Here is a 27,205-nt window from a genome sequence, read left to right on the forward strand (position 1 = left end):
TGCTCATAAAATTTAACTAACAATTTATTACAAGGTTTTGCTCAAAATAGTGCATTAAGAACAAAAGATGCGTTGCGATTGTGATAGTGATTATTGTGATAAACGCTGTGGACTTTACGCGACGTGTGCTTGCGTCGGATAGCATCGGGCAGCGTCGCATGGTGTAGCATCGGGTAAGTGTGTCCCTGGCTTGAGGTACGGATTTGGTTAACTAGGGTTAGTGTCAGCTTAGGGTTTGGTTATTTTTGAGGTTAGGAGTAGGGACCGTTTTGGTAAGGCTAGTGTTATGTTAAGATGAGGTTACATATCCTTGATTCAAGGTTTTTCTGGAGAGAACCACAGAGCGTATGGACGTGTGAAGAGAGAGTTTTATATATGAAGATTCCCAATAAAAAAAAAGTTCAGTGGGGCTTGAAAGCGTGACCCAGGTAGAGTGCTGGGGATTATTTGCTATGTCTCTGCAGTACGTTTATCTGCAGCCAATTGGCGAACCAAATTATCCAAATTTATTTCTCATCCCTCTACATTTCCAATTTTTTTCATTCTTTCAACGGATTTATTTTCCTTAATTTCATAGAATTCACGGTAATTGGTTTATAAGATTGTTAAACAATGTTTTTCATGGCTACCTTGAATATGTAAAACAATACACAAACCTTCTTGCGGAACCTGCTTTGTTTGAATCCCTGTTAAAAACCGTATGGTTGTTTTCGTACCCAAGAACCTTTTGAGATAGAAGTTTCGGAAAGACAATATGTCGTTCGTACCTGTAACAATATAAATCTTTTTGAAACATGGGACTATTAATCTCTTAAAAATAATTGTTATTCTGTGTTAATATTTAATTGACAAAAAAACACAATCAACATGACAATAGTCAATTCGAACATCCACCGGAAAATTCCTTTTCTGAAAATCCCACTGAAATAGTGAACTATTTTTGGTGTTATTTATTTAAGTTTAATTTTTTATTGAATTTTTCTGTTGAGTTGGCATTTATACTGACCTATAAACATCATTGTAGCTATTTCCACAAACGAATGCACCTCTAAGATTAGAATGAGCATGAATGTCCAAAACAACGTCTAAATCGATGTTCTGTAAAAAAAATGTTTCAATTGTCGTTGAACAGTAAAACAATAAATTCACATTAAATTAAAAGTAACGTTAATTATTTATTGGTCTTTATACGAGTAGAAGGATTTAGAACGAATTTTGCTAAGAAATAAAGTCTTAATAAAATCCATCATATTTCGTGGTCCGATCAACCAAATAACTTCGTTTAATTAATTACTCTTTTTATGTATGGTATGGGTTGAAATGAAAAAGTTAGTGTCACGAACTGGATTCGAACCCACGACCTTCGGCTAAATACGCCGCTGCTCTACCACTTGAGCTATCGTGACTTCGATCCACTCGGACACTAACTTCCCACCTCAACCTCACCTCTCGAATTTTCCCTCCTTTTTGCCATTTTTCAAATCTCAAATTTTTTATCTCGACGTTCGAATCCCGCTCGAGAGACTAACGTTTTCATTTAAACCTTACATAAAAAGATTAATTAATTGAAAGTCATAATAAAAGTTTCAATCCTCAGGTCTTATCTGTCAGAGCGGTTTTTTTCGCGTACGACATGGATTAAACTCTACTGTCGGAGGAATACGGTTTTGTTAACAATAAATTTTAAAATAACTTGTATAAATCTCAACAAGTGAATGAGGAAGCTTGAAAATTGTTTTATGACAGTCAATTGAAAAAATAAATCCTTGTGTTGTATATCAACTTCAAAGGTCCAACCGGAAAAATAACTGAGTTAGCAAATAAAGCAAAACGCTTACTTTGTCCTGATCCAACGATGTGATATACGAATAAACAACGTCCAGCGTAGGATGAAGCCATTTGGATATTTTTGACCAGGATCGGTTCAAATCTATCCCCACCTCGGAGCACCTGGAAGAAAATTGTTCGCGTTAGTTGTTTTGTTTTCAAAATCGGCCAAAAAAAAAACTTTTAGAACAATAAAACTAAAAGCCTACCTGTGGTTTCCTAAAAAAACCCCATCGGGGTTTAACATGGGAATAATTTTGAAAACGACCTTTTCCCTCAGGCTAACTGCCGTGTTGTGATTGCTTATTAGAAAGTCGATAATCCCTGAAATGTAAATTAAATGTGAGTCATAAGATGTGGGTGTTAACTATTGATTATGGAATGGAGTGAATAACGAGGAAGGGTTGGAAAATAATTTATATTTTAAGTTATCCTAAATTACTCAGTTTGAACGATTTTTGAAGTTTGGATGTTTAATGATATCAAATAAAAATTTTATGTTTGTGATAAAGAGTTTTATAAAACATTAAACTCCCACAGAATTCCAGTTGTTTAATAAGCGATGATAATTTTCTTGTTTGATATTTTATAAAATATCAATAATAAATATAAGGTAAATAAAGTAATTTAAGGTGGGCGTTATCTATAAACAATTCATATTAATTTTTACCCTTCATTATGTATAAAAAAGAACATGTGGTTAAATGTGCAAGTTTATACAGATTATGGAAGCAGCGACTTTTTTTGGCGGACTTTTGTTCTTATTTAACTCGACTTCTAATCATTGGAACTTAATTGTTAATTAATTTTTTTCAGGGGAGTCTGTTTGGGTAAACCTTAAACTCTAAACTTTTACTGTATTTATTAGATAAGGCTTTAATTCACCCAAAATAATACAATACAAGGATTGCTTTTCAAGTGAATTAAGGCTCAAAGTGGTCCAGGGAGACAGGTTATCCACTTTAATATTCTCTCTATAAGCGTGCAAAGTTACTTTCTTTCGGTGTCATGGTGCTAAGCCCTCGATTAAATGATAATTATTTACTTTTTCAGGATGAAAGCCCAATTTACTAAAATACGTAACATATGGATAAACTATAAAATTATCTTTCAATTGATTAATCAGTATTTAAGGTATTTCTTGAGATAAAAAAAGTCAGGGATTCGATTTCATTTATCGCCGAGAATGAAATAAATTACACGACATTTGAAAAATGGCAAAAAGAAGGAAAAATTCGAAAGGTTGTAGGTTAGATGAGGAGTTGGTGTCCGAGTGGATCGAAGTCAGGATAGCTCAAGTGGTAGAGCAGCGGCGTATTTAGCCGAAGGTCGTGAGTTCGAATCCCGCTTGTGACACTGACTTTTTTATCTCAACTAATACTTAAATACAGATTAATTAATTAAAAGATATTGTTTGGTCAAGCGGACCACGAAAGCTAGTGAATCTATAAAATTATATCTCTCAAGATCTCCAAATAATTTTCAAATTATACATAAAAATAATTAAAATATTGGAAACATAAAATGTCATATATTAAATGGTTAAATAAAATTAAATATATATTTAGTGGTCTTATTGACCAAATTACTTTTTTCAATTAATTATTCTTTGTGTGTAAAGTATTGGTTGAAATGAAAAAGCTAGTGTCTCGAGCGGGATTCGAACCCACGACCTTCGGCGCAATACGCCGCTGCTCTAACCACGTGAGCTATCGTCAGACTTCGATCCACTCGGACACCAACTCCCCATGTCAACCTAACTTCCGAATTTTTGATCGGGGTTCGAAGTCACGATAGCTCACGTGGTTAGAACAGCTGCTTAGTGAGCCGAAAGTCGTGGGTTCGAATCCCGTTCGTGACACTAGCTTTTTCATTTCAACCAAGACGTTACATACAAAGAATAATTAAATTAAATATGTAAAAGGGCAAATTAATTTACAATATTATAAATCATTTCAACTTAACTTTTTTACGATGTTTTTTAGGATCGGAGATGTGATCCAATTAAAGTTTATTGGTACATCTCTGCCAAGCTTTCGACTCTTCATTCGGCTTATTTTTATGTTTACTTATTTTTATATTTTATACATTTTTTAGGCAATGATAAATCTGTATCTAGTATATTTCCTGTGGAGTTAGTGGAGCAGTGAGGGATATCGAATAATGATAAATTACGAGTTTTTTATTTAGGGACATTGAACCATATAGGAAAGTAGTCGAAGACTTGAGATCAAGTTATTTAATAATTTATAAAGAAAATCACAGTCAAACCTAGTTATTTTTCCCAACCAGACATGAGATCGTAGTTACAATTAAAATTGTGGTTCAAAAACCTGTACTAGTACTTAAAAAAACGGTGTTGAACCGTTTCGATACTGTTGATTTGTGAGGAGTAGTGAAAAACGAGACAATAGATACAAAATCAGACAATGGTCGAACGAAAGAGGTAAAGCGTAGATTCAATATTGTTATATTTTCAAAAGATTTTGAATAACAAAAACCAAAGTGCTTTTACAGCTTTAGAGGAAATTTTTAGATATATGGCATCTGAAAGATAATTTATAGTCAAAATGAATTCTTAAATCTTTAATTATATCAGCTTTGGTAAAGGTTCATTATAAGTAGAGTAGATGAAGTTTATTCAGTAGATCTGGTGATTAATTCTAGGAAAGGAAATTTGACTGCATTTAGAGATACTAAGCGGAAGTTCATTCAAAGAGCACCTCACAGTACAGGGAAGTAAGGTTCTCCTCAAGTATGACAAATTTCAAATCTTGATTTAATGGTCTTAATAAAGAGAAATAATAATGAGAAAAAGCAGTTGAAATGTCGTTAATAAAGAAAAGAAAAGAATAGACCAAGATGTGATCCTTGAGGTACACCTGAAGAAGCATGAAAATTAGAAGATTTTGCTTAATAGTAACAATTCTATCTAAATCAAATCTAACATCGCAGCACCAACGGTATTACTACTAAACCGAGGATGTCTTAGGACTAGAATGATAATAATTATGATAATGAAGACTCCGAAGGCATATGTATTAACTCGGAACATCAAAAACAAGCCAGTTCATTGCCGGATATTGCCAGAAAGAAGATTGGCTGTGATTGATTCTTCATGGGAGAGGAAAAGACAAGGCCTCAGGATAGACACGGGAGCTTTTGTACATAATGTCCAGTAGCGTTTTGAGAAGTTTATATCGTCAGTTCAGCTTTATTATTTAAGTTGAGTGTGGAGGTTCTAAGTAAGTGTTTTGTCGATGAAGTTTCAAATAGCAGACCACATTCCTTGCTGTCAGAGAACTTGAGTTGTAGTCGATTGGAGGACAGTTGATACGACGAAAGGGTGAAAGTAATTCTTGCATTTGGTTTCATTAAGTGATCTTCTTTGTTTGAAACATTCTTCAAACGGAATATATGATCCTGGAGGTTTCTGGAAGCTACTACTTGGTCCCAGTGCGCCGAAAGAATAGCAGTATCATCTGCATATGCGAGGAGTACTCTATCGTGATCGATAGTCTGCGGTGTGTAATCAAGAAAGAGTGAAACCGAGGATGTTACTTTTCGCAACATCCGTCAGAGTGAATAGAGGAGAAGGATGTCCCGAGTAATACTTGAAAGTACCTATCGGACAGATAAGACTAAATTTTTATTAAAACTGTTATACTAAATTTTAGAATAAGGTAGTGGAAGGATGCCAACGAGCTTGCCTGGGTCCCACTCTCAATCGAAGTTTTACCTAAGTTCTAGGAAATCACCTCAAGGGCTTATAAAACGTCCTGTTGTCCTGTTCAGTGGTAGTGATCTCGCCGGAACTTGAACACACTCTTTCGTTCATATTGATTCTTGCGGTAAAAAGATAGCAGGAGCTTTTAAACCAAATGTGTTCGAGTGAGAAGAGGTGACTGTGTTTGGAGAATTTCATCGGAGTGTATATTGAAAAGAGGATGGGGCCAAGTATGCTGCCTTAAGGGACACCCGCGTCGTCATGGTTGAATGTCCCGAATGCTACTTTTTACATTTTAGGATAACGTTTTGGAAGGATGGCCTTGAGTTTCCAGAGCATGCCAGGGTCCCACACTCTAGTGAAGTTTTGCCGAAAATTTAGGAAACCACCCCAACAACTTCCGCTCAAGGGAGGTTGCAACGTCCACTACCCTGTGGCCGGGTTCAATGGTAATGATCTCGCCGAAACATGAACATAATTTATTTCGTTCACATTTATTCTTGCGGTAAGAAGTAGGAAATGGAATGTCAATGTATATTGGAAAAAGGATCGAGGCATGGATGCGTCCTTGACAGACTATCTACAGGCTATCTTTAGAAACTTTTATCCGACCAAAATCGATGTTTTTCTAGAGATTGTCTTAAAATATGAAACTATTAAATTGCATTTAAAGAAAAAACAATGTGTTGAAACAGAAGATAAGGAAAATAGTCTACATACCTTGGCATACATAAGAAGCGGGCGATTCTCCTGGATGAACTCTCGACAGGATGACAACAACGTGAACTTTTCCGTTCGGAGACATGTTCTTGGGATGCGTGATCGTTACCAATTCTACGCGTCTCTTTTGCTGGCATAATAATGTAATAAACATTTCAATATTAGAAATTAAACAAATATTCTTAGTTAGAGAACTTACAATGGATTGACCGAGTAGTTCTCTTTTGAAAAACGGATAATTCCTCTTTTCCAATAGGTCCATGTGAGCCTGGTGTTTTGTGTAGGAATACGGATAACAAAACGCGAACTGGTAGACGTCTTCCTCTTTATCAAAATTAAACGCAAGGCTGAGGATGTAGTTATTGTTGTGATAAGGCGAACTGTGGTAAAAGACGTTGTCGTTCGGCATCCTCTGCCTAGGAAATTTGACACAATATCTTGATATATCCAGGTATATAAATAAATGAACAGACTGATGAAATAATATTAGAAAACGTTTACCAAGTCGGCCTACTTGTTGACTTAACAATCGGGGTCATCCCGTACAAGAATGAATTTCTCCTTTTCCCGAAATTAATTATGTTAAGAATCACCCTCTGAAACAAGAAAAACGATTAATTTAAACTATTAATATATTACTTCGTGTTTAAAAGAGAGGAAGCTTGGCTTTTTTGATCAGATAAATATTTAAACATGCTGCTGGCCACCCACTCGGGGACGCTTATTTAAGTTCTAAGTTTAAAGTATGAGTTTCCTTCGTGAATTTGAAATTACCTTGTTAAGCGTTAAAAGTACTGGAATTTTCACCTTGAGTAAGTAAAAGTTGAACGTGAACTTTATAAAAGTGTTTTGAAAAATAACGACCAGTGTTATATTTCCATACTTGAACAGGCCGAAGAGATTAACATTAAGATAATTTTATCCAGCGAATATTTCAATCTAAAAAAAAAATATTTCTAGTTTCTGTACCACTCCAAATGTTGTCGTTCTGTAAAAGGTTTTCTTATCCACATCACCATAGAATTCACGCTAATTTGTTTACAAGACTTTAAAAAAAATCAGTAATTTTTGACTTCTTTCTTTAGGGATGATAGTGCCCGGTGCATTGGGCGGGCAGGACAGAAGAGCCAGATGTATATACACTACACTGCCAACAACACTGGAGTAGAATTCTCAGAAGAATTCTAATTCCAAAACAATAAGATAATATATAACTAATTCGATATAAAATGAAATTCAAGGCCAATCTGAGGTGGATATTGAAAATTTTAAAGCCAATCTCCAGTTAGTTCAGCAGCCGTTACGATTCCTCTTCGGGCTTTAACATTACAAGTTTCTATCTTTATAGTACATCTATTTCAAAGTTATCAGTTGATTCGGTTGCTTCCAGATTAGAATAAGAAAATTTTCCATATTATTTGATTTAATTAAATGTGATTAGATACATAAAATGTCACAAAAACAAAAAGACGCTTTCTGTGTAATAGGTCAAAAAATATTTTTGTTAGAATAAACAACACGGATTCATTTTAAGCAGCCTTTAAAGCTTAAATTAATAAGCCTTAAATACGAATTTTAATAGAAAACAAATAATACAACTTTTTGTGCTGGATTTGCTCCGATGTCTGGTGTTGTTCGACTTAAACCTTCTTTGGATTGTATCGAAATCTTACAATATTACAACCTTTCAAAAGAGTAATTCTTCGTTTTACAGGATATGATATGCACAATTTAAGTTTTGTGTCAATATAAGTTAGAAAAATAAGGATGAATTAATTAATCGTCCAAACGCTTGCAAAATTTCTGGTTGATTAGTGCAGTCGTTTCAAAGCTACCTGCCTTTTTGTGATTTTCGAAAAAATTTATAAGACTTCCCCCCCCAAAAAAAATGTATTGAGGATTTTTTACAATTTGTTTAACAGCATAGGATAAGAAAATATTACGCAAGCTCCTATTAAAGAAGATTAGATGTAAAGCTTTTAGGTATAATTTGAAAATTATTTGGAGATCTTGAGAGATATAATTTTATAGATTCACTAGCTTTCGTGGTCCGCTTGACCAAACAATATCTTTTAATTAATTAATCTGTATTTAAGTATTAGTTGAGATAAAAAAAGTCAGTGTCACAAGCGGGATTCGAACTCACGATCTTCGGCTAAATACGCCGCTGCTCTACCACTTGAGCTATCCTGACTTCGATCCACTCGGACACCAACTCCTCATCTAACCTACAACCTTTCGAATTTTTCCTTCTTTTTGCCATTTTTCAAATGTCGTGTAATTTATTTGATTCTCGGCGATAAATGAAATCGAATCCCTGACTTTTTTTATCTCAAGCAATACCTTAAATACTGATTAATCAATTGAAAGATAATTTTATAGTTTATCCATATGTTACGTATTTTAGTAAATTGGGCTTTCATCCTGAAAAAGTAAATAATTACCATTTAATCGAGGGCTTAGCACCATGACACCGAAAGAAAGTAACTTTGCACGCTTATAGAGAGAATATTAAAGTGGATAACCTGTCTCCCTGGACCACTTTGAGCCTTAATTCACTTGAAAAGCAATCCTTGTATTGTATTATTTTGGGTGAATTAAAGCCTTATCTAATAAATACAGTAAAAGTTTATAGTTTAAGGTTTACCCAAACAGTGCAGACTCCCCTGAAAAAAATTAATTAACAATTAAGTTCCAATGATTAGAAGTCGAGTTAAATAAGAGCAAAAGATCGGCAAAAAAAGCCGCTGCTTCCATAATCTGTATAAACTTGCACATTTAACCACATGTTCTTTTTTACACATAATGAAAGGTCAAAATTAATATGATTTTTTTTATAGATAACGCCCACCTTAAATTACTTTATTTACTTTCTATTTTATAAAATATCACCCATCTACCTCAGTACTGGTGACTCGACCGAAGAAAAATGTCTATTTTTTGTTTGCTATAAAAACTTTTATTTAAAGTCGTGACAGGATACCTATACTTTATAAGAAGCGTCTTTCGGTGTTTTAATCTTGTTGTACAATGGACGCCGCTTATAAGACTCACGGATAAAAGGTTCAGTCGCTGATAAGACTCAGAATCGCCAGAAACAGTCCGGACGTGTCCGAATAGATTGAACAATTCGGTTATAAAACACACCACTTCGGATATAAGACTCAGTTTGCACCGCTCACAATGTAAATTTGAATTTGAAGACTAGTTTTACTAGATAAATTAGTTTTCTTACCTGCTAACACTAACTACGTCACTGATGCAGCCGTGTGACCAAGGAATCGAACCTTTAAAGCATATTACAGGTCAAAAATGAGAAAAACCCTTATCGTTCTTATTGACAAAACCTTAGAATCTCAATCAACTTCATCTTCAAATTCGACTTTGAAAGCTAACGACCACGCCAAGAAAATCAACATTCTCGAGGCTTTACACCCGGCGAACGAAGCGTGGAATAACGTTAGTTGAAGTGACCGTTGGAAACTTTTGTTTTTAAATTTTAATATATTTTGTTATAATTGGGTGATTAATTATCCGATTCAAGAATTTAATATTTTCGGATGTGTAATGGACACGTCTCTATGAATAAATGAGACCACTATCGCTGGTTTCCCGTTAAGCAATAATGGATCCCAAATCAATTATTTAAGGCTGTTAACCAGGTTGGCTAAGCCAAAACAGCTCCTGGTAATCTTATATTTAATTAAATAGTACGAGCAAATCCTTGGTTGGGAATCAGATATTCTCGTTTCACACCGGGCCTCACGGGTAGTTTCCCATTATTTTCCGTTAGAGAGCTCCATTTATCACAATGTTATAAAAACAACGCCCTTTATTAACATCTGTGCTATAATTTAAATTTCACTACTAAATTTTCAAGCTTGAAAGCTCGGTCCCATTTTCTATTCAGTATACACTACAGATTATCAATGTTACCGTCTCCTCATATATGCAGACGATACCGCCAACCTTTCTGCAAACCAAGACCCACTTGTCAGCACCCTCCAAGACAATCTGATCTGTTTCAAAAAATGTTCAAGAAATCGAAACTCGGAAACTCAACGAAACCAAATCTCAGGAAATAATTGTAGTAACCTATCTTCCAATTTACTCTGTTCCTCCTCCAGAAACCAATGCCCTGAAATATGCGGTGATTAGTGACCGTTTATCGATATTTATTTAGAAATCGTGAGATGCGGTCTGGTGTGATGTAGGTTTCAGAAAAACATTTTCTTTATCGTGCCAACGTTTCGACAATTTTACAAACAACTATTTGGTGTAGCCATGGGTAGCAACCTAGGCCCGATACTGGCAGACATAATCATGACACATCTACTAAATACAGTCAAACCACAAATTCCTTTCACATTACCCTTCCTCACTAAATACGTAGATGATATATTGACAGCTGTTCCCACAGATCAAATTCAAACTACATTAGATACATTTAATAGCTTTCACCAGGGGGCGCCGGTGGCCGCAAGGTTTAGTCTTTGACACGGCGCTCATCACTGTAAGGTAAAAGGTCCCGGGTTCGAATCCAGCGGCCCTACATTCGAATCCGACATACTTACAAATGGGCTTTTTTTGAAAAATACCGGCACCCTGAGGGTTTATATGACCTCTGCTGTTGCGAACCCTCGTAAAAAAAANGCACTCTTGACACGACACGCAAGAATGGCACAATTACACAGAAGACAAACACTTTGAGTGAGCAGAAATACTTTGATTGAAGATAAAAAATATATTTTGCATTGTATAAATTCACTTTTCCACATCCAAAATGTAATTGTAATATGTAAACAATGTTTGTAAATCCCAGGCCCTGAAGATGATCTCAATAAAGATCGAAACGTTGGCACGATAAAGAAAATGTTTTTCTGAAACCTAGATTACACCAGACCGCATCTCACGAGCCCTGAAATATCTTGGGTCCTTCCAAAAATTCAGTATCTGCCTACATCATATTGCCCCGTAACGTTGAAAATTTTGAACAAAAATTCCCGAAATGCCAATATATTATCTTCGAAAACTCGTGTCATTATGTTATTGATTCGGTTTCAGGCGAATCACTCTACCATCTTGTGGGACTGGTGGACATCATTCTTGAGTTGACGAAATCCTACAGCTCCAGTGCTCTGGAAACCCAAGGGCAACGTTCCATTAAATTATTACTTCATCTTAAAATCCTAGTCTGGTAGACAATTTTAAGTACAATCGGAATATCTTTCTACCCTAATCACTATGCCGAAGTGTGACGCAATGGCAGTGTCGTTGGTCTCAACTCTGTTTCAATGTACGGTTCAAAAATTCTTATCAATCCCGATCAGTACGTCACTTATATTCAGATCAAACCGCCATCACTTCAGCAAACTCAGACAGAGTAGTGATAGTCAGAAAACCTCCACCATCAACTCTTCTTTTATGAAGAATATTTGCAACAAGTACTCCGATCTCCAGACTACCTTCCTTTCATCAATACCACTAGTGACTTTCAGACAACTGCAGGACCATTTCTCCAGTTTGGAAGAATGTTTGAAAATAGGAGGATTGACTAAACGAAATCGCACCAAATAACCGAACCCGTATTTTCTCCATTCGACTACAGCTCTGTTCCTCTTCCAGTAACCAGAGTCGTCCGATATCATATCACATCCACAAAAGACTTGCTTAAAACCACCAGACTCGACTTTAAAGGGTAGAACTAGGCGATATAAACTACTCAAAAGACTGCTTGTCAATAGATCGATATACTTACTTACTACAACCAATCTGGACCCACGGATTCGAGCTAGAATAACCAAGCGTTCCAGACCTCTAAAGGCTCCAGACCGAAATCCTTGAAACCTTTATCTAAGCTCTTAAATTAGTATCCAACCTTGTTATTATAATAGACTTTCAACTTCAGAACTTATACATTTATTTGTCAAGAATGATAACATTGATCAAACATTACACAAACTTGGAAATTTTGTAAAATTTACCAAAAGAAGCATAATTTCTTGAAGGGTCTTGTATTGTAACTTTAGTAGTAAATAAATAATTCAATGAATACATTTTCTTAAAGTAGTAGTGGTAATGGTTAAAGAGGGATGTGCAAGGCCGGCGGATGAGAAGAGACTTCGTAAAGTAGACCATTAGAAATTTACCATAACGTCCGACAGCGGAACATAACTTTTAAAGCATGATACTTCTTTTCTTTCTTTTTTTTCACGAGGGTTCGCAACAGCAGAGGTTATATCAACCCTCGGGGTGCCGGTGTTTTTGAAAAAAAGCCCATTTTTTAGTATGTCGGGTTCGAATGCAGGGCAGCTGGATTCGAACCCGGGACCTTTACCTTACAGTGATGAGCGCCGTGTCAACGCCTAAACCGTTGCGGCCACCGACGCCCCCCAAATGATACTTTTAATGTATATAAATTTAAAAATAATTTCCCAAACAATCTCCTTGTGTTGTAACAAAGAAAACAATTGAGAATGTACTGTGAAATAATTATCTCGGACATTAAGTTCTCTTTTTGGCTGGCCTTTTCACAAAAGTCTATCTTCAAATTCTAGACCGTAAGTGAAAGAGGGAAAATTTTCAATAAATGTAGAGATAAGTGAAACCCATATAATAAGTAAAATATTTAATAAATCAAATAGTGACAATGCTAGACCTCATAGAGGAGGAGTTCTTCATAAATGTTAAGAAACGTTGGGAATTTCCCATCTGACCCTTCCCACATTTTTTCCAAACCTAAATTCCCATTGAGCACTTGTGGGATGCGTTTTTTGTTTTTGTTGCGTGCTTTGGTATCACCATCACAGACCAGTTGACCTGCAACAACTGAGTGCAGCGTTACAACAAGGATAGAAATTCCTTATGAAGTTAGTGACAACCATATTTACAGTATATCTAACAGGTGCAGAGACGGTTTAGCTAACAGAGGACATTATACACATTAATTGCTTAACCTTTTGTTTTGTTATTTTTCTAAATAGCCCAGGAACAGAGCTGTCCAAATATGTTGGCAACATATTAAACAAGTTGGATATAGACAAACATTATAACATCCTCAATGCGTTTGTGTTTAGAGAGATGGTAAAAGACCTCACCATAGGGGATGATGAATTGCTTGTATCCTAGATGTGAAATCATTGTTTACAAGTCTACCTCTAGGGATGATAAGTTACATCTTAATGAGGAGACAAAAAGAGTTAGATGCCCTTACCAATATCCATTTTCAAACGATACTGGAGGTCTTACGAATCACTACATTTAATGGATACTTCAAGTATGAAGATCAAATATATACACAAAAAGAAGGTGTGGCCATGGGAGGGACTCTTTCACCGGTGCTTGCGGACCTTGTATTGAATGAGCTACTGGATTGGATTGGACTTAATTTTGGATTTCACATCAAATTTCTTAAGAAATATGTTGATGATTTGTTCCTGATTATAAAAAAGAGTGAGCTGGTGGACATTTTGAAGGCGTTCAATTCTTTCCATCCGTCACTACAATTTACACAAGAAACTGAGGTAGATGGGAAACTTCCTTTTCTTGACTTAGTTGTCATTAGAGATAATTTTACATTAATAACTAACTGGTATTTGAAACCAACCAGCTCGGACAGCTACATTTCTCATCCATCCATTCTTTTCAAATGAAAGTGTTTTTAACCTCATTGATAGGGCTCTGAAATTGAGCGATGATCGGTTCCACAGTGAGAACAGGAAAAAAGTGCGCTCTATATTAATAGATAATGGTTACCCAAGATCATTAATAAATAGATTAATGGAAAACAGGACAAGAGCAACAAGGAATGAGAATATACCTGTCGATAAAAAACTTTATCAACCAGTTACATATGTAGCTGGAACATCAAGTAAGTTAAAAAAAACTGTTGAAAGAAAAAATAGATAATGTAAAAATTGTTTACGGGGGACCGCGGCAGCCGAGTGGTTAGCATGAGAGACTCTCACGCCGCGGTCGTGGGTTCGATTCCCACCGTCGCCTCTGGCCCTTTTTTCCCGATAACCCCCAATTTGAACAACATATATAAGAGACATATATGGCTAATATGCAAAGATCATAAGGCCAATTTAAAAAAAAAAATGTTTACAAATTTAATAATAAAGTGGGTAAGAATTTTTACACAAAACTTAAATGTAAAGAACCTCTACTACAAAAATCTAATGTAGTGCATCGCATTAAATGTGCACAATGTCCCACTGTGTATTACGGCAAAACGAAACAATATTTATCGGAACGTGTGCGGCAACATAAGTATGATTGCAGTGATGAAGAAAGGCCGGGAACAGCACTATCCAAACATACACATGCTACGAAACACAATTTTGACTTCGAAGGAGTCAAAATTGTAGCTTCAAAACAAAATACAGGTCGTAGACTTTTGAGAGAAATGATCTTTATTCATCAGGATAACATAGCATGTAATTTAAAAACAGATTTGAATAATTTGAGTGTGATATGCAGTGGGATTCTAGAAAAAGACAAGGTCTCTCCCCAAAGATCGTAACAATACATGCATACATATTTATTTATTTATTATAACAGGCTGTGATAACAGAATTACCAATGTACTACAAATTAAGATCTTGTTTTAAAAATTGTGGAAAATGATTGTTATCAGTAGGTGATAGTGTGGGAACCTCCCACCTGATAAGTGATAAACACAAGTTTCTAGTCAAACGCCTGTGATATTTATGTACCTAAAGAATACTAATTGTTAAGTAATTGTTACTCTTTTAAAAAAATGCATATATATATAAGAGGCTATTAAGAAGAGGTTTTTATTTATTTATTATATATGTATACAGTTTGTATATATATACATATCGTGAAATGTGTAATGTGTTTAAGTTATGACGTTGTATCTGTAAGTACAATTATTGTAATTTACAGTAATTTATAACTATTTAAATGATTATGTCCCTATGTCTCTGTAGGTCCCCTGAAGAAGGCAATAAAACTTGTCGAAAGCTTGGGCGTTGATATAAAAACATTGTCTGTTTGAAGACCACAACCCGAATCCCAATCAACATCGTATTAAAAGGCTGGTTGATCGCATAACAAGTATTTTTCTAAATACCTTAAATAAATTTTCCTTCAGTAAAAACTTAATAATTTCTAATAAATTTTAATTAAATTTATAATAAAAATAAAATAAAAATGCTAGGGAAGTGAATACTACAAAATTGGCAATAACCCTATTTATTTTTGAGCAGTTTACATAGGATTGCGCATTTAAAAGTTTTTTCTGTTTATTTGTCAGCTTGAGTTGACTGTATATCGTCCTGTATATTAGACAGGAAGGATATTACAAAAGTTTGACATTACACCAATTGTGATCACAGAGAGTTGCGGATAACCGCGTTTTGACAGAGTTTGAAAACATGCACTATTCACAGGTTACAAAATTTCTCAACGGATTCTAAATTAAACCAGGATAACCAGGATTTAGCGGCCGCATCACTCATAATTAACTTTGATGCTTCGCTTGACATTCCAACGACCGAAATCTGAGCATTATTGCGTCGGTGATTCGATACAAACTTAATTAACTATATAGCGTACTTTAGCTAACTAGCTTTATTTTTGTACCCATTGCTAATTGTGTAAAAGACAATTTCCTGCTCATCAACTCAAAACCGAGTTTTTAAAAATTTGTCTCGATTTTTAAAAATTTTGTCGTAATGTCGATCCTCAGCGTTATCCTTGCGATTTTCTGATCTTTCATCATCGCCTGTTTTGTTTCCGATTCTCTTTTGGTAATTATTTAGCTTTAAACCAACTATTAGTTTCGGGTATCTAATTTTACATCTGAGCTATCTTTTTTCTTGTGATCGAACCATCGTACCTCAACTAATAAGATGTTTTTCTTTCGTAGACGTACTAACAAGTGCCAACAATTTAAAAAAATCCTTAAAAAACCTTTACACATTCTTTGGGGTAAATCAAAAAAATAATTTCTCTCCTTAAGTTTTTCCCTTTTACCCTACGATTTTGTTTCGAAAATCAAAAACATACCGCATAACTTTGAAACGATTCCACCGTCGAGCAGACATTATTCAGGGCCGTGGAATCTTACAAAATTCACGCAATGAAACAAATATGGCCTCCTTTAAATAAATTAGAACTGTATATAAAAAATAAAATGTTTGATTTGTTTTTGTTAATGTTATCCTTATTTTTCTAACATATATTGACATATGACATATGTTGAAAAACGAGAAATGCTTGTTGTAATAACGTTAAATTTAAAACAATCCAGAGGAGTTATACATTTTTAAGTGGAACACGAGGCACTGGAGAAAAACAATCACCCCATGCGATTCTCCCCCAAAAATGTATATTTTATTGTTTCCTTCAAAATATCGTATGTAAGGAAATAAGAGGGTATGTAAAGCAAATACGATTGTTTTTTTCTCAATAAAATAGTTGTTTGACCTACTTTACTCGAAGCGTTTTTTGGTTTGTGTGACTTTTTAAATATTCTCATTAAATTCAACGGTATAGAACGCAGTATTTACTTATCCCAAGTTAAAAAAATTAATAGACTGATATATAATATCCTTAAAATAGATTGGGCAATAAAAACAGAAATTATATTGCAAGAGTCAGAAGAGGAATCTTTACGGCTGCTGGGCTAACTTGAAATGGGCGTTAAAATTTCAATACCGACCTTAGGTTGACTTTGAACTTCATTTTATGTTAGTCGTCTAATAGTTAAATATTAGTTTTGGAATTTTTCGTCTGACAAGTCTAGTCCAGTGATATTGGCATATCGTGTATGCCGACACATACACATACAGGTATTATTATCGTTATGTTAATTAGAATATACTTATTTTAATATTAACCTAGATCAAAAAGCTATTAGTTTTTATTTAAAAAAAATAATAATAATTTTAATGGCTTGGTAGAAAATTAATCAAAACACCGGAATACCATTTTTTGATATAATGAATTTAACTAACAATTTATTACACAGTTTTGCTCATAAAATTTAACAAACAATTTATTTCATGGTTTTTCTCATAAAATTATACCATTTTCGTCGAGTACAGGACACTCATATTATTTGTACTTTATTTCAAACTATGTATATGTAATTTTGCCGTTTTATTAATTACAACATTCTTATTTTAATGTAAACCAAATTAAACGAAATCAAAATTTCATGAGTTTTTATAAAAATTATTTAATTATGATGGTTATGAAGAAAATTTATCAAAACACCTGAATAACTTTCTTGTAAAAAATTTAATTTAATTTAATAAATAATTTATTAGTTTTTAGTTATTATTAGTCTAAAGCCGGGAACACACCCGATGCAACGCTATGCGACGCTACTGGACGGAAATCCAAAGTCCAATTTTCCATAAGATTGTATTACCTCCGTGCACATCTGCCCGATGCCACGCAACGCTACCCTATGCTACGCTACGCGAACCCCACTGTCCAGATTTTCGTCGGGTAGCAGCGAGTACAGTCAAAGATAAAAGAACCGGACACTCATATTTTTATTTCAACTACATGTATTATTGTCGTTATATTAATTACAACATATTTATTTTAATATAAACCAAATTAACCTACATCAAAAATTCATTAATTTTTATTTTTTAAAAAAATTAATTTTAATGGTTTGGTAGAAAATTGATCAAAACACCGGAATACCAATTTTTGATATAATGGATTTAACTTACAATTTATTTCATGGTTTTGCTCATACAATTACACCGTTTTTGCGAGTAGCGTCGGAACACTATATTTTTGGAACATTGGACACTTATATTTTTTGTAGTTTATTTCAGACTATGTACATGTAATTTTGTCGTTATATTAATTACAACATTCTTATTTTAATGTATTTAATGTAATTTATTTTAATGTAAACCAAATTAAACGAGATCAAAAATTCATGAGTTTTTATAAATTTTTTTAAATATGATGGTTAGGAAGAAGATTTATCAAAACACCGGAATAACTTTATTTAAAACAATTGAGTTTAACAAACAATTTATTACATGGTTGTGCTCATAAAATTTAACTAACAATTTATTTCACGGTTTTGTTCAAAATAGTGCATTAAGAACAAAAGAGGCGTTGCGATTGTGATAGTGATTATTGTGATACACGCTGTGTGACTGTACGTGGTGTGTGCTTGATGTCGCATAGATGTGCACATCCTACCAAAACGTGACGAGGCGTCGGGTAGCGTCGCATAACGGTGCAACGGGTAAGTGTGTTCCCTGCTTTATACACATGGCACGATCACCTCTAAAGTAAGAAGTCAAAAATTTTTTGTAAACCAATTAGCGTACATTCTATGACGTTAGGAAAAGAACTATTTTTATAGAAGGAAACGTGTGGAGTAGTATATAAATGAGAAGTTAAATTATTTTTATATTAAAATATTTTGCGAATAAAATTAACTTTACATTAACTTCTTCGACTTGCTCAAGTAAGGAACTCTAACATTGGTTTTTGATCTACTCTCAGAACAATTTACCCCTTGTTATCATGGCTTACATCTTCTAAATAAACGCAGTCATTTTGTCATTATTGGTGCCTTCGAAGACCATTCCTTTAAATAATATTCTCCATTCCATTCTCTTTAATGAGCACCGTCCAGTTCTGTTTGCTACATCTTGATCCTTTGAATGCGAACGGACTCGATTAAATTTTAGATAGCCAAGAGCGTTTGATGATGTTTACTTCCCTGTCTTTTCGTCCTAGCCTTCGTTTCTGTTCATTGTCATGATCTCAACAAAATATTATGAATGTTCAGTGTGGCTACAGATAGATTAAACAAACCGGATTTTAGTTGTGAACGATGTGCTTGTTTGAGTAAGGGAAGAGGAATGACCACATGGATGTTTCTCAGGGGGTGATAATCCTCTTTTTGTTTTGTTTTCTGCAATATGAAACCTTGACGAGTAATAGATCGAAACCCATGTTAGACAAAAGCAAAGATTATTATAAAAATCCAATTAAAGCAACGGTTTTCCTCTATTCTTATGTCACCATTATTTATAAAAATCTAATGGGTATATCAAATGTATGTATAAATATTACTTAGGTCTATTTGTTCTACTATTAACTATAGCGAGTGATTGAATAACAATAACAGTGACTAAATGTATATCGATAAATTGACTATGTAGAAAAAAAGTCAGCAGGACCAACGAGCTCAATTAGTGAGACTTTCCTCCATTTTAATTTTCCTGTTTTTATATTTACAACGGGATGAAAAGTGCTGCAGGCATGAGTTTTTCTTGTCAAAATAATTTACCATGTTGACAATGAAGACCACAAAGGGATTTAAAAACTTCATTAAATTATTTATCCTGTATCAGTGGATGCTATTTAATGTTAATATTATTTTTGTGTGTTAGCAAATTAAGTGTAAATTATGTATAAAACTGATGATGTTGACCGTTTTCACTAATTGACAAACAAGTTTGATATCTCATAGACAAGGATATGTTTTCGGCTCGATTTCGCGTTCCGTTGAGTGCGCATGGTTCAGTTAGGTTAGATTGGGTTGGTTTAGGTTAGATTAGCAATGGTTAAGGTCTGGTTAGCTTAGATTATGTAAGATGGGCGTTAGATTTAGAGTAACAAGCGTAAAATAACGACCTGGCTGCATTACTTTGTTGAAAAAAAAGGGTTAGGGTATGCTTTAGATTAGGATAAGGTTAGGTTAGGGATAGGGACATCTTACGTTAGGTAGGTGTATTATTAAGAATGGGTTAAGGGTGGTCAGATAGGATTAGGGTTTGGGAAAGGTTTTGCAAAATAGACCTATACTGACACGCACACAAGCCGACTCCTTTTAACCATTAGGAATATCTTAGGTTTCGTGGGTTTATTGTTACGGATGGGTTAAGGTCGGTAGGTTGTAAATTAGCAGATTGTTTAAACTTTAGGGATAGTTTAGTTTTGGTAGGGTTAAGATTAGGGAGGGGTTAAGCTTGGTGTATTTAGAAATACGGATGAGTTAGGTTTGGTAGGTTTATCAGTACGAATAGGGTTAGGTTAAAGTTAGCATTAGAGAAAGCGACAGGTTATGTTAGATACGGTTTAATGTTAGGGGGGTAATAATAGGAACGAGTTATGTTTGGTAGGTTTAGGGTTAGGGACTCGTAAAGTTAGGTTATGTTAGAGGTAGAGACGGTTTAGGTTATGTAGAGTTATTGTTGGGTCGAGTTCGTTTGGTAGGTAAAAAGGGTCACAATTTTCAGGATTGCAAGGACAAAAGGAAAACTTTTAGATGTCAACAAAAGAAGGAAGAGGAACGCGTTGGTCGAGTAATTAGGTCGTCTGTTTCGAATTTGCGTCGCTAGTGGTTCTGAGTTCGAATCCTACCATAGCTCATGGAATTTTATTTTAGATTAATTTTGAAAAAATTATTGTAAAGTGGTTCTGAACTACTAAATTCGTAATTGGGGGGGTTTATACTGGTTTTAAGTAAAAAAGTTGATTTAAAAAATTAAGTGAATAGCATATCCTATTTATTTGGTAACCCATATATGTTTAGTAATTTAATTGACAATATTATTTCAATTAATTATTCTTTTTATTAGCTCATGAGCGGTCGTGGGTTCGAATCCCGCTTGTGACACTAATTTTTTCATCTCAACCAAGACCTTTCATACAAAGAATAATTATTTGTTAAAATTGCAGCTTAAATAAATTATAGTGTATTGAATTTTAGAAAATGTATTTTATTGATAAATATTAACGAAGTGGTTTTCGAACGTTAACCCTCTTTCAGCTATGTCTCTTTCATAAGGCTTTTTCTAGATTCTACAACTTAGAAAAATAAAATGTAAAAGGGTTTTCTTAAGATAAGACTTCAAAGATCTCTTTCCTTTTAAAGGAAATCTTTCTAGTAGAATGCACTTTCTCATTTATTTTTCTCTTTGTATCGTAAGGGGGATTTTTAAGCTGAAAGAAGAGAATTTATAGTCAATTTAAAAACAGGCAACATAACAATAATTACTAAGTGTATTTTTATGTTGTAGAGGGGGGTGCTCGACTTTCTCGCACAGCCACCCATCCCTCCGTTGCAACAATACAGGTCACCGTCGTTGGAAAAAAGGGAGGAAGGAAAGCGATAAAGAAAATAGAAACTATACAAATTTAAATATTAAGAAAAACTTCGAATTTATTGAAAAATGGTTCTTGGGAAGAAACACAAAAGAGAAAAGGGAACTGATTGGGGAAACTCTCCCTGTACAATATATATTTAAAAAATTTAATTACTTATTCTATAGCATGCAAACAAAATATAGATATCTGCAGGCTAAATTAAAATAACTCAAATTTTATATATATATATATATAAATATATATATATATATACATCCTTTGAAAAAGGACCAGATTTAAATATGATTCCACCTGAGTACGACGAATTTTAATGATATATGCGTAACGTTTTTGGCCGAATTTTCACGACACAGGATGGAATGACCCACTGCGATATCCTGAAGAGAAGGTCGTAGATTCTCCAACCACCGGAAGGTGTCCAGAAGGGTCTGCAAGCAGTTTTCGGATGAAAATCAGCAACCACGATCTCGTTGATGTCAATGATGATGATTATGATTGATGGATCGTATCGGTGTGAGGGATGAAAATTCCCCGATCAACAAGAAAATTTTATATACGATCGTGGACTGAGCCAACGGCACCCTTTTGACTAAATTTTCTCAATTATAACGAAAAAAAGAAAAGGAGAAAAGAAGGATTGAAATTAATAGGGAAGGAAGCGAAAAGTAAAATAAGTACAGCTACGGCGTTATCATTTATTATGATGAAATTTAAATTCTTTAGTGTTATTGTCTATTTTTGAGTGTTTTTGGGGGGGGGGGGGTGAATACGGATTTGAAAAATCCTTTCCACCATTGCGACCTATCTACACCTCATGCGATCTAATGTCGAGCCCCTATAAATGGTAACCATACCTTGGCAAGTGCACTTTATTTATAAGCCAAAGCAATTTCCTCGGTGTTTCTTCGCGCGCACGTGTGGTTGTACTATAAACAGGCTAATGCTTCACATTCAAAAAGGATATGTGCCAATGACTGTAGCTCCTCCTAACAAAGTCGGCATGTTTCTGTCTCTGCTCCTCTCTTCTTCAGGCAGTGGCCGATATAGAGGACTATAATTTTCCTAAAATCCTACCTGCTGAGAGAGATGAGTTCCTTCGCATTCCTTTTTGCGAGATTTACAAATCCCTTGGCTTTCCTCATATCTGGGGTTTGTGTCTTCAGCTTGAGTTTTTATTTGTCAAGCTATTTTTCCAGTTCCAACTTAAGCATACCCTCCGGTGCACCTAGTAGTAGTTCAGTCCCTTTGGGTGGAGAGCTGCACCTTTCTGACTAGTTGATCAGCCTGTTCATTTCCTTCTATACCTTCATATTCAGCGCCCGGTTTAAGGTAAACTTATTGTGTTTTCCTAGCGCCTGTTAAACATTTAAGCACACCCGGACAAGTTTGGACTTTAAAGCATACGCTGGGGGCTTTAGATGGAAAAATTGTATGGATTAGTCCAACGGGTTTTACTAAGATATACCCTAGGAACACACTTACCCGATGCTACGCCATGCGACGCTACCCGACGCCTTGCCACGTTTTGGTGGGGTGTGCACATCTATCCGACGCAAGCACACGTCGCGTACAGTCCACAGCGTTTATCACAATAATCACTATCACAATCGCAACGCATCTTTTGTTCTTAATGCACTATTTTGAGCAAAACCTTGTAATAAATTGTTAGTTAAATTTTATGAGCACAACCATCTAATAAATTGTTTGTTAAACTTAATTGTTTTAAATAAAGTTACTCCTAACCATCATAATTAAACAATGTTTATAAAAACTTATGCATTTTTGATCTCGTTTAATTTGGTTTACATTAAAATAACATGTTGTAATTAATATAACGACAAAATTACATGTACTTAGTTTGAAATAAACTACAAAAAATATGAGTGTCCTGTTCTGATGCTACCCGACATTACAAAATGGTGTAATTTTACGAGCAAAACTATGAAATAAATTGTTAATTAAATTTTATGAGCAAAACCGTGTAATAAATTGTTCCAATTTTAGTATATGTACCGCCGAAGCGAGTACAATAAATTGTTAGTTAAATTCATTATATCAAAAAATCGTATTCCGGTGTTTTGATTAATTTTCTACCAAACCATTAAAATTAATTTTTTAAATAAAAACTAATTAATTTTTAATCACAGTTAATTTGGTTTATATTAAAATAAGTATGTTGTAATTAATATAACGACAATAATACATGTAGTTTGAATAAAAATATGAGTGTCCGGTTCTTTTGTCTTCGACTGTACTCGATGCGACCCGACGAAAATCTGGACAGTGGGGATCGCAGAGCGTCGGGTAGGTTAGCGTGGCATAGCATCGGGTAGATGTGCACGGGGGTAATGCAACCTTATGGAAAATCGGAGTTTGGATTTGCGTCGGGTAGCATCGGGTAGCGTCGCATGGCGTAGCATCGGGTGTGTTTCTGGCTTTACTCCTTGTTCCATTTTTGAGCCACCTGTCACCATATTACGGATCATTCCGGAGACTTAGTGCTACCCTTCTTCCAAAGGTCTCTATTATCTATGACCTATTGGAAGGGTCTGTCAAAGTTGAGTTTTTCTCTCATTTTGTCAGGCGCCGTTATAGCCATCTCATTTATTTCCAAAATTTTCTGGTGGCTCCTCCTTAGATATGGCTTTATTTACTTGTATCTCACCTACAAAAGCCCACTTTTGCACAAAAATATGTAAGGATAGAGGTTGAAGTGCGGTTTCCACTGTAGTGGGGCAGGTATATATTGCCTCTGATGTATTAAGGACACGCTAGTCTTTCTAGACTTTGTAGCTTGTTCTGTGACTCTTTGTTCAGTGTTTTGGCCATCATGCTAGAGATCCATATCTAATCAGGGGTCCGATTGTGATTTCACTCAGAAAAACAGTATTTTTTTTTCATATCTTATTAGATTGATGTCTTGAGTCCTCTTTCGACCTCTTAACAAACATCTTCTAGAAATTGGAAACTGCCAGATCAATGTAATTTAAAGCTAGTAATTGGGTTAAAAGCTTTCCAGAAAGAAAGACGAAAATCATGCTTTTATCCTCTATTGTCATTCTCCTAAAATCAATGGCCAAACAGAAAATAGGGAATATCACGATGGTTGATTCTTTATCATTTTTTATTGTTCTCAAAAGAAAATCTGAACAAATGATGAAAATCTGAAATCAAGTCAGGTGGGTTAACGTATCTGGGTGCTTCATCAAAATGAAATCCCTATCAAGCCGGTTTTTATGCGAGATTACTTTAATTAAATATAAATTGAAGAGCACAGTTGTGTTTAACGGCACAGTCTGTTGTCAGCTTTGTCCCGTTGAAAATGTTTTCTTCTCTCTGTTCTCCGGAGATAAAACTAAAATGACAGTAAAAGTGGGAAAAGTGGACTCGGCGGGTTCAGACTCCATGAAGAATTCAGAAACGAGGAATACGGCCCAAGGGGGTTTTGTCCCAGGCATGCCGATAATGTTGTTTCTCCTCTGTTTACAGTAGTATAACAATAAGATTAAATTTTTAGCCTTCTTTGCTTTGCCGTCGTATATGTCTTGTATGGCAGCATATACGGAAAGGTTTGGCAGTAAATGTAACCGAAACTTGCAAGCCCATTCGAACTCTGCGATTTTCATTGTTATTGCTTCCCTTTTCACATAAAATTTAACTATATAATTCTAGTATTTTGTTCAATATTTAACTTTTAACAAATAGAACAATCCTACAAGACCATACGGGCAATATGACCGAATTATCGACAACCACGTCAGGCTAGTCGCATTATTCCAAATAGATTTCATTTGGATGTGAGCCAAGATTTCTATTCTACGATCGGATAGAATCAAAACTAAATATATATTATTTTTGCTATTGCCTATTCATAACCATTCACCGTAATGTCAAATAAAAAAAAATCTATAAAATTAATTTCATATGACCACTGTGTCTTTTGTCTTACAGGGGCTTTAACTTTGTCATTTTTCGACCAATTTAAAATCCGATTGCACCATTGTTTTCAGTGTAAAACATCCTTTAAAATGATGTGTCAGGGTGTATAGGGTTGTATTTGAAATTTTGAAGGGCCTGAGGTACCCTGGATACTTTTTCTCCAAAAAAGGTAAAAATTTGAAAATACGTAACAGACTAAAAAATGTTAAATATGTATTTTGGTTTTTTGATACATCATTGGTTCAAAAGAAAATCAGCCGGGTCATCTAAAAAGGACATCATGTATATACATGTATACACTGTACTATCAGTCTTCAACATAATTCATCCGTACTAGCTTAACTTCGTGTCAAGTTATCCCAGTTTATCTACCATCGAGGTTTATGTCTTCTCATTTAGGAACAAATATTCCAATACTAGCAATCAAACTTCAAGCCTTCTTAAAGTTTATGGTGCATTTTTCAATAAAACTTTTGCTTGTGTCCTGCAATTCTCATGCAAAAGTCCAATCTTTGTAGAACGAGGAAGGAAGGCACAGCCTAAGGAATTTATTCAGAACAACCTGTAGTTTCCTATAGTTACTTTTGCACGTTGACTGCCAGGAAGCACAGGAATAAATAAGAACTGGTCTTATACTTATATAAGCAATTAATCAGATTCAAACCGAGTCCTTACCGAGTAGTAGAAACATGAGTTTGACAGATTTTTTGTTATTTGATACCATAAACGTGTGTCGTACAATTTAGTGTGCTCTCAAGCCAAAGATTTAAGCCAAGTATTTAACCCGGGGGGGGGGGACTATATCACATTGCCATTTATCACCACGTCGTCACCGAGTATAGTGAAAAGAATATCAACAGTTTTTTTTAGGATTCTTGTTTTTCATTTCTTAAAGTAGTTATCCAATTTACTTAAAGCATCGTTCAGTCTCTTAGTGACAGTGCAGGGCGCCACGAGGTCGAAAAGACAGCAATGTCTTCCGCAAAAAAATACAAATTGGCTTGTCCCAGCACTGAACCTGAAGGAAAATCAGCTGCTTAAATCAGAAATTAAATATCTAAAGCGACGGTCCATTAGATATGAGGTAACTGTACTTAAATACCTATAGGAGTAGTTATGCCAAACATATATTTTTTGCAATTAACATAATAATTTCTTTCCTGGATTTTTTTTACGAGAGTATTTCAACTACGGGTTATATGAACAGTCGGGGTGCCGGTGTTTTGGAAAAAAGCCCATTTGTATGTGGAGTTCGAGTGGAGGGTGGCCGCATTCGAACCCTGGACTTTTATCTTAAAGTGATAAGCGCCGTGTCAACGCCTAAACCTTTTGCGCCCCCCGGGTACATTCCCAAGATGGTGCGGGTCTGCCAGCCCTAACTTTCTCCTGCCCATCAGGTTCAATTTTGTGTCTGGTGGGTGGTACAATTTCAGGACTTTCCTGGGGGCGGATGCTGTTGCTCAGGTCGCCTACGGCCTCTTTCCCGATCCACGTGTCGCACGATATCTCTAGGGTAAGGGGGTCCCACGACTACAGCTTCCGCCTTATAATAGGGCTTCTGGTATGCCACCATGCGAGTTACTTGTAATACCCTGTATTTCGCCACTTTCCAGTATGCCACTTCCGGCCTAGGGCTTCACGCGACTCAGCCACAACAATGTCCAAGACAGACACCGGTCCTCATGCGTACCTACAGCTTCCGGCCTGAGCCTAGCCTTTCAAAGGCCATATTGATGCCCAGTAAAACTGTTCCAATATGCTTTTTGGGTTAAAGTGTCACGAGCGGGATACGAACCCACGACCTTCGGCCCAATACGCCGCTGCTCTAACCACTTGAGCTATCGTGACTTCACTGAAGCTAGC

The 27,205-nt window shown here is 35.2% G+C and overlaps 1 protein-coding gene across 1 annotated transcript in view; it reads right to left on the minus strand.

The window, feature by feature from the left end:
- Window positions 1-27,205, minus strand: part of LOC106671609 (cytosolic carboxypeptidase 6) — a 122,240-nt gene that overhangs the window by 18,355 nt on the left and 76,680 nt on the right. Inside the window, exons 5-11 of the mRNA XM_024229924.1 lie at window positions 6,776-6,870; window positions 6,474-6,690; window positions 6,275-6,404; window positions 2,037-2,151; window positions 1,839-1,950; window positions 1,007-1,098; window positions 657-767 (exon numbers count right to left, since the gene is read on the minus strand). Coding sequence (XP_024085692.1) covers window positions 657-767; window positions 1,007-1,098; window positions 1,839-1,950; window positions 2,037-2,151; window positions 6,275-6,404; window positions 6,474-6,690; window positions 6,776-6,870 — 872 coding nt within the window. The remainder of the gene's footprint in view (window positions 1-656; window positions 768-1,006; window positions 1,099-1,838; window positions 1,951-2,036; window positions 2,152-6,274; window positions 6,405-6,473; window positions 6,691-6,775; window positions 6,871-27,205) is intronic.

Source organism: Cimex lectularius, unplaced genomic scaffold (assembly GCF_000648675.2).
Source record: "Cimex lectularius strain Harlan isolate CLEC.00 unplaced genomic scaffold, Clec_2.1 scaffold429, whole genome shotgun sequence".
Classification (NCBI taxonomy): Eukaryota; Metazoa; Arthropoda; class Insecta; order Hemiptera; family Cimicidae; genus Cimex; species Cimex lectularius.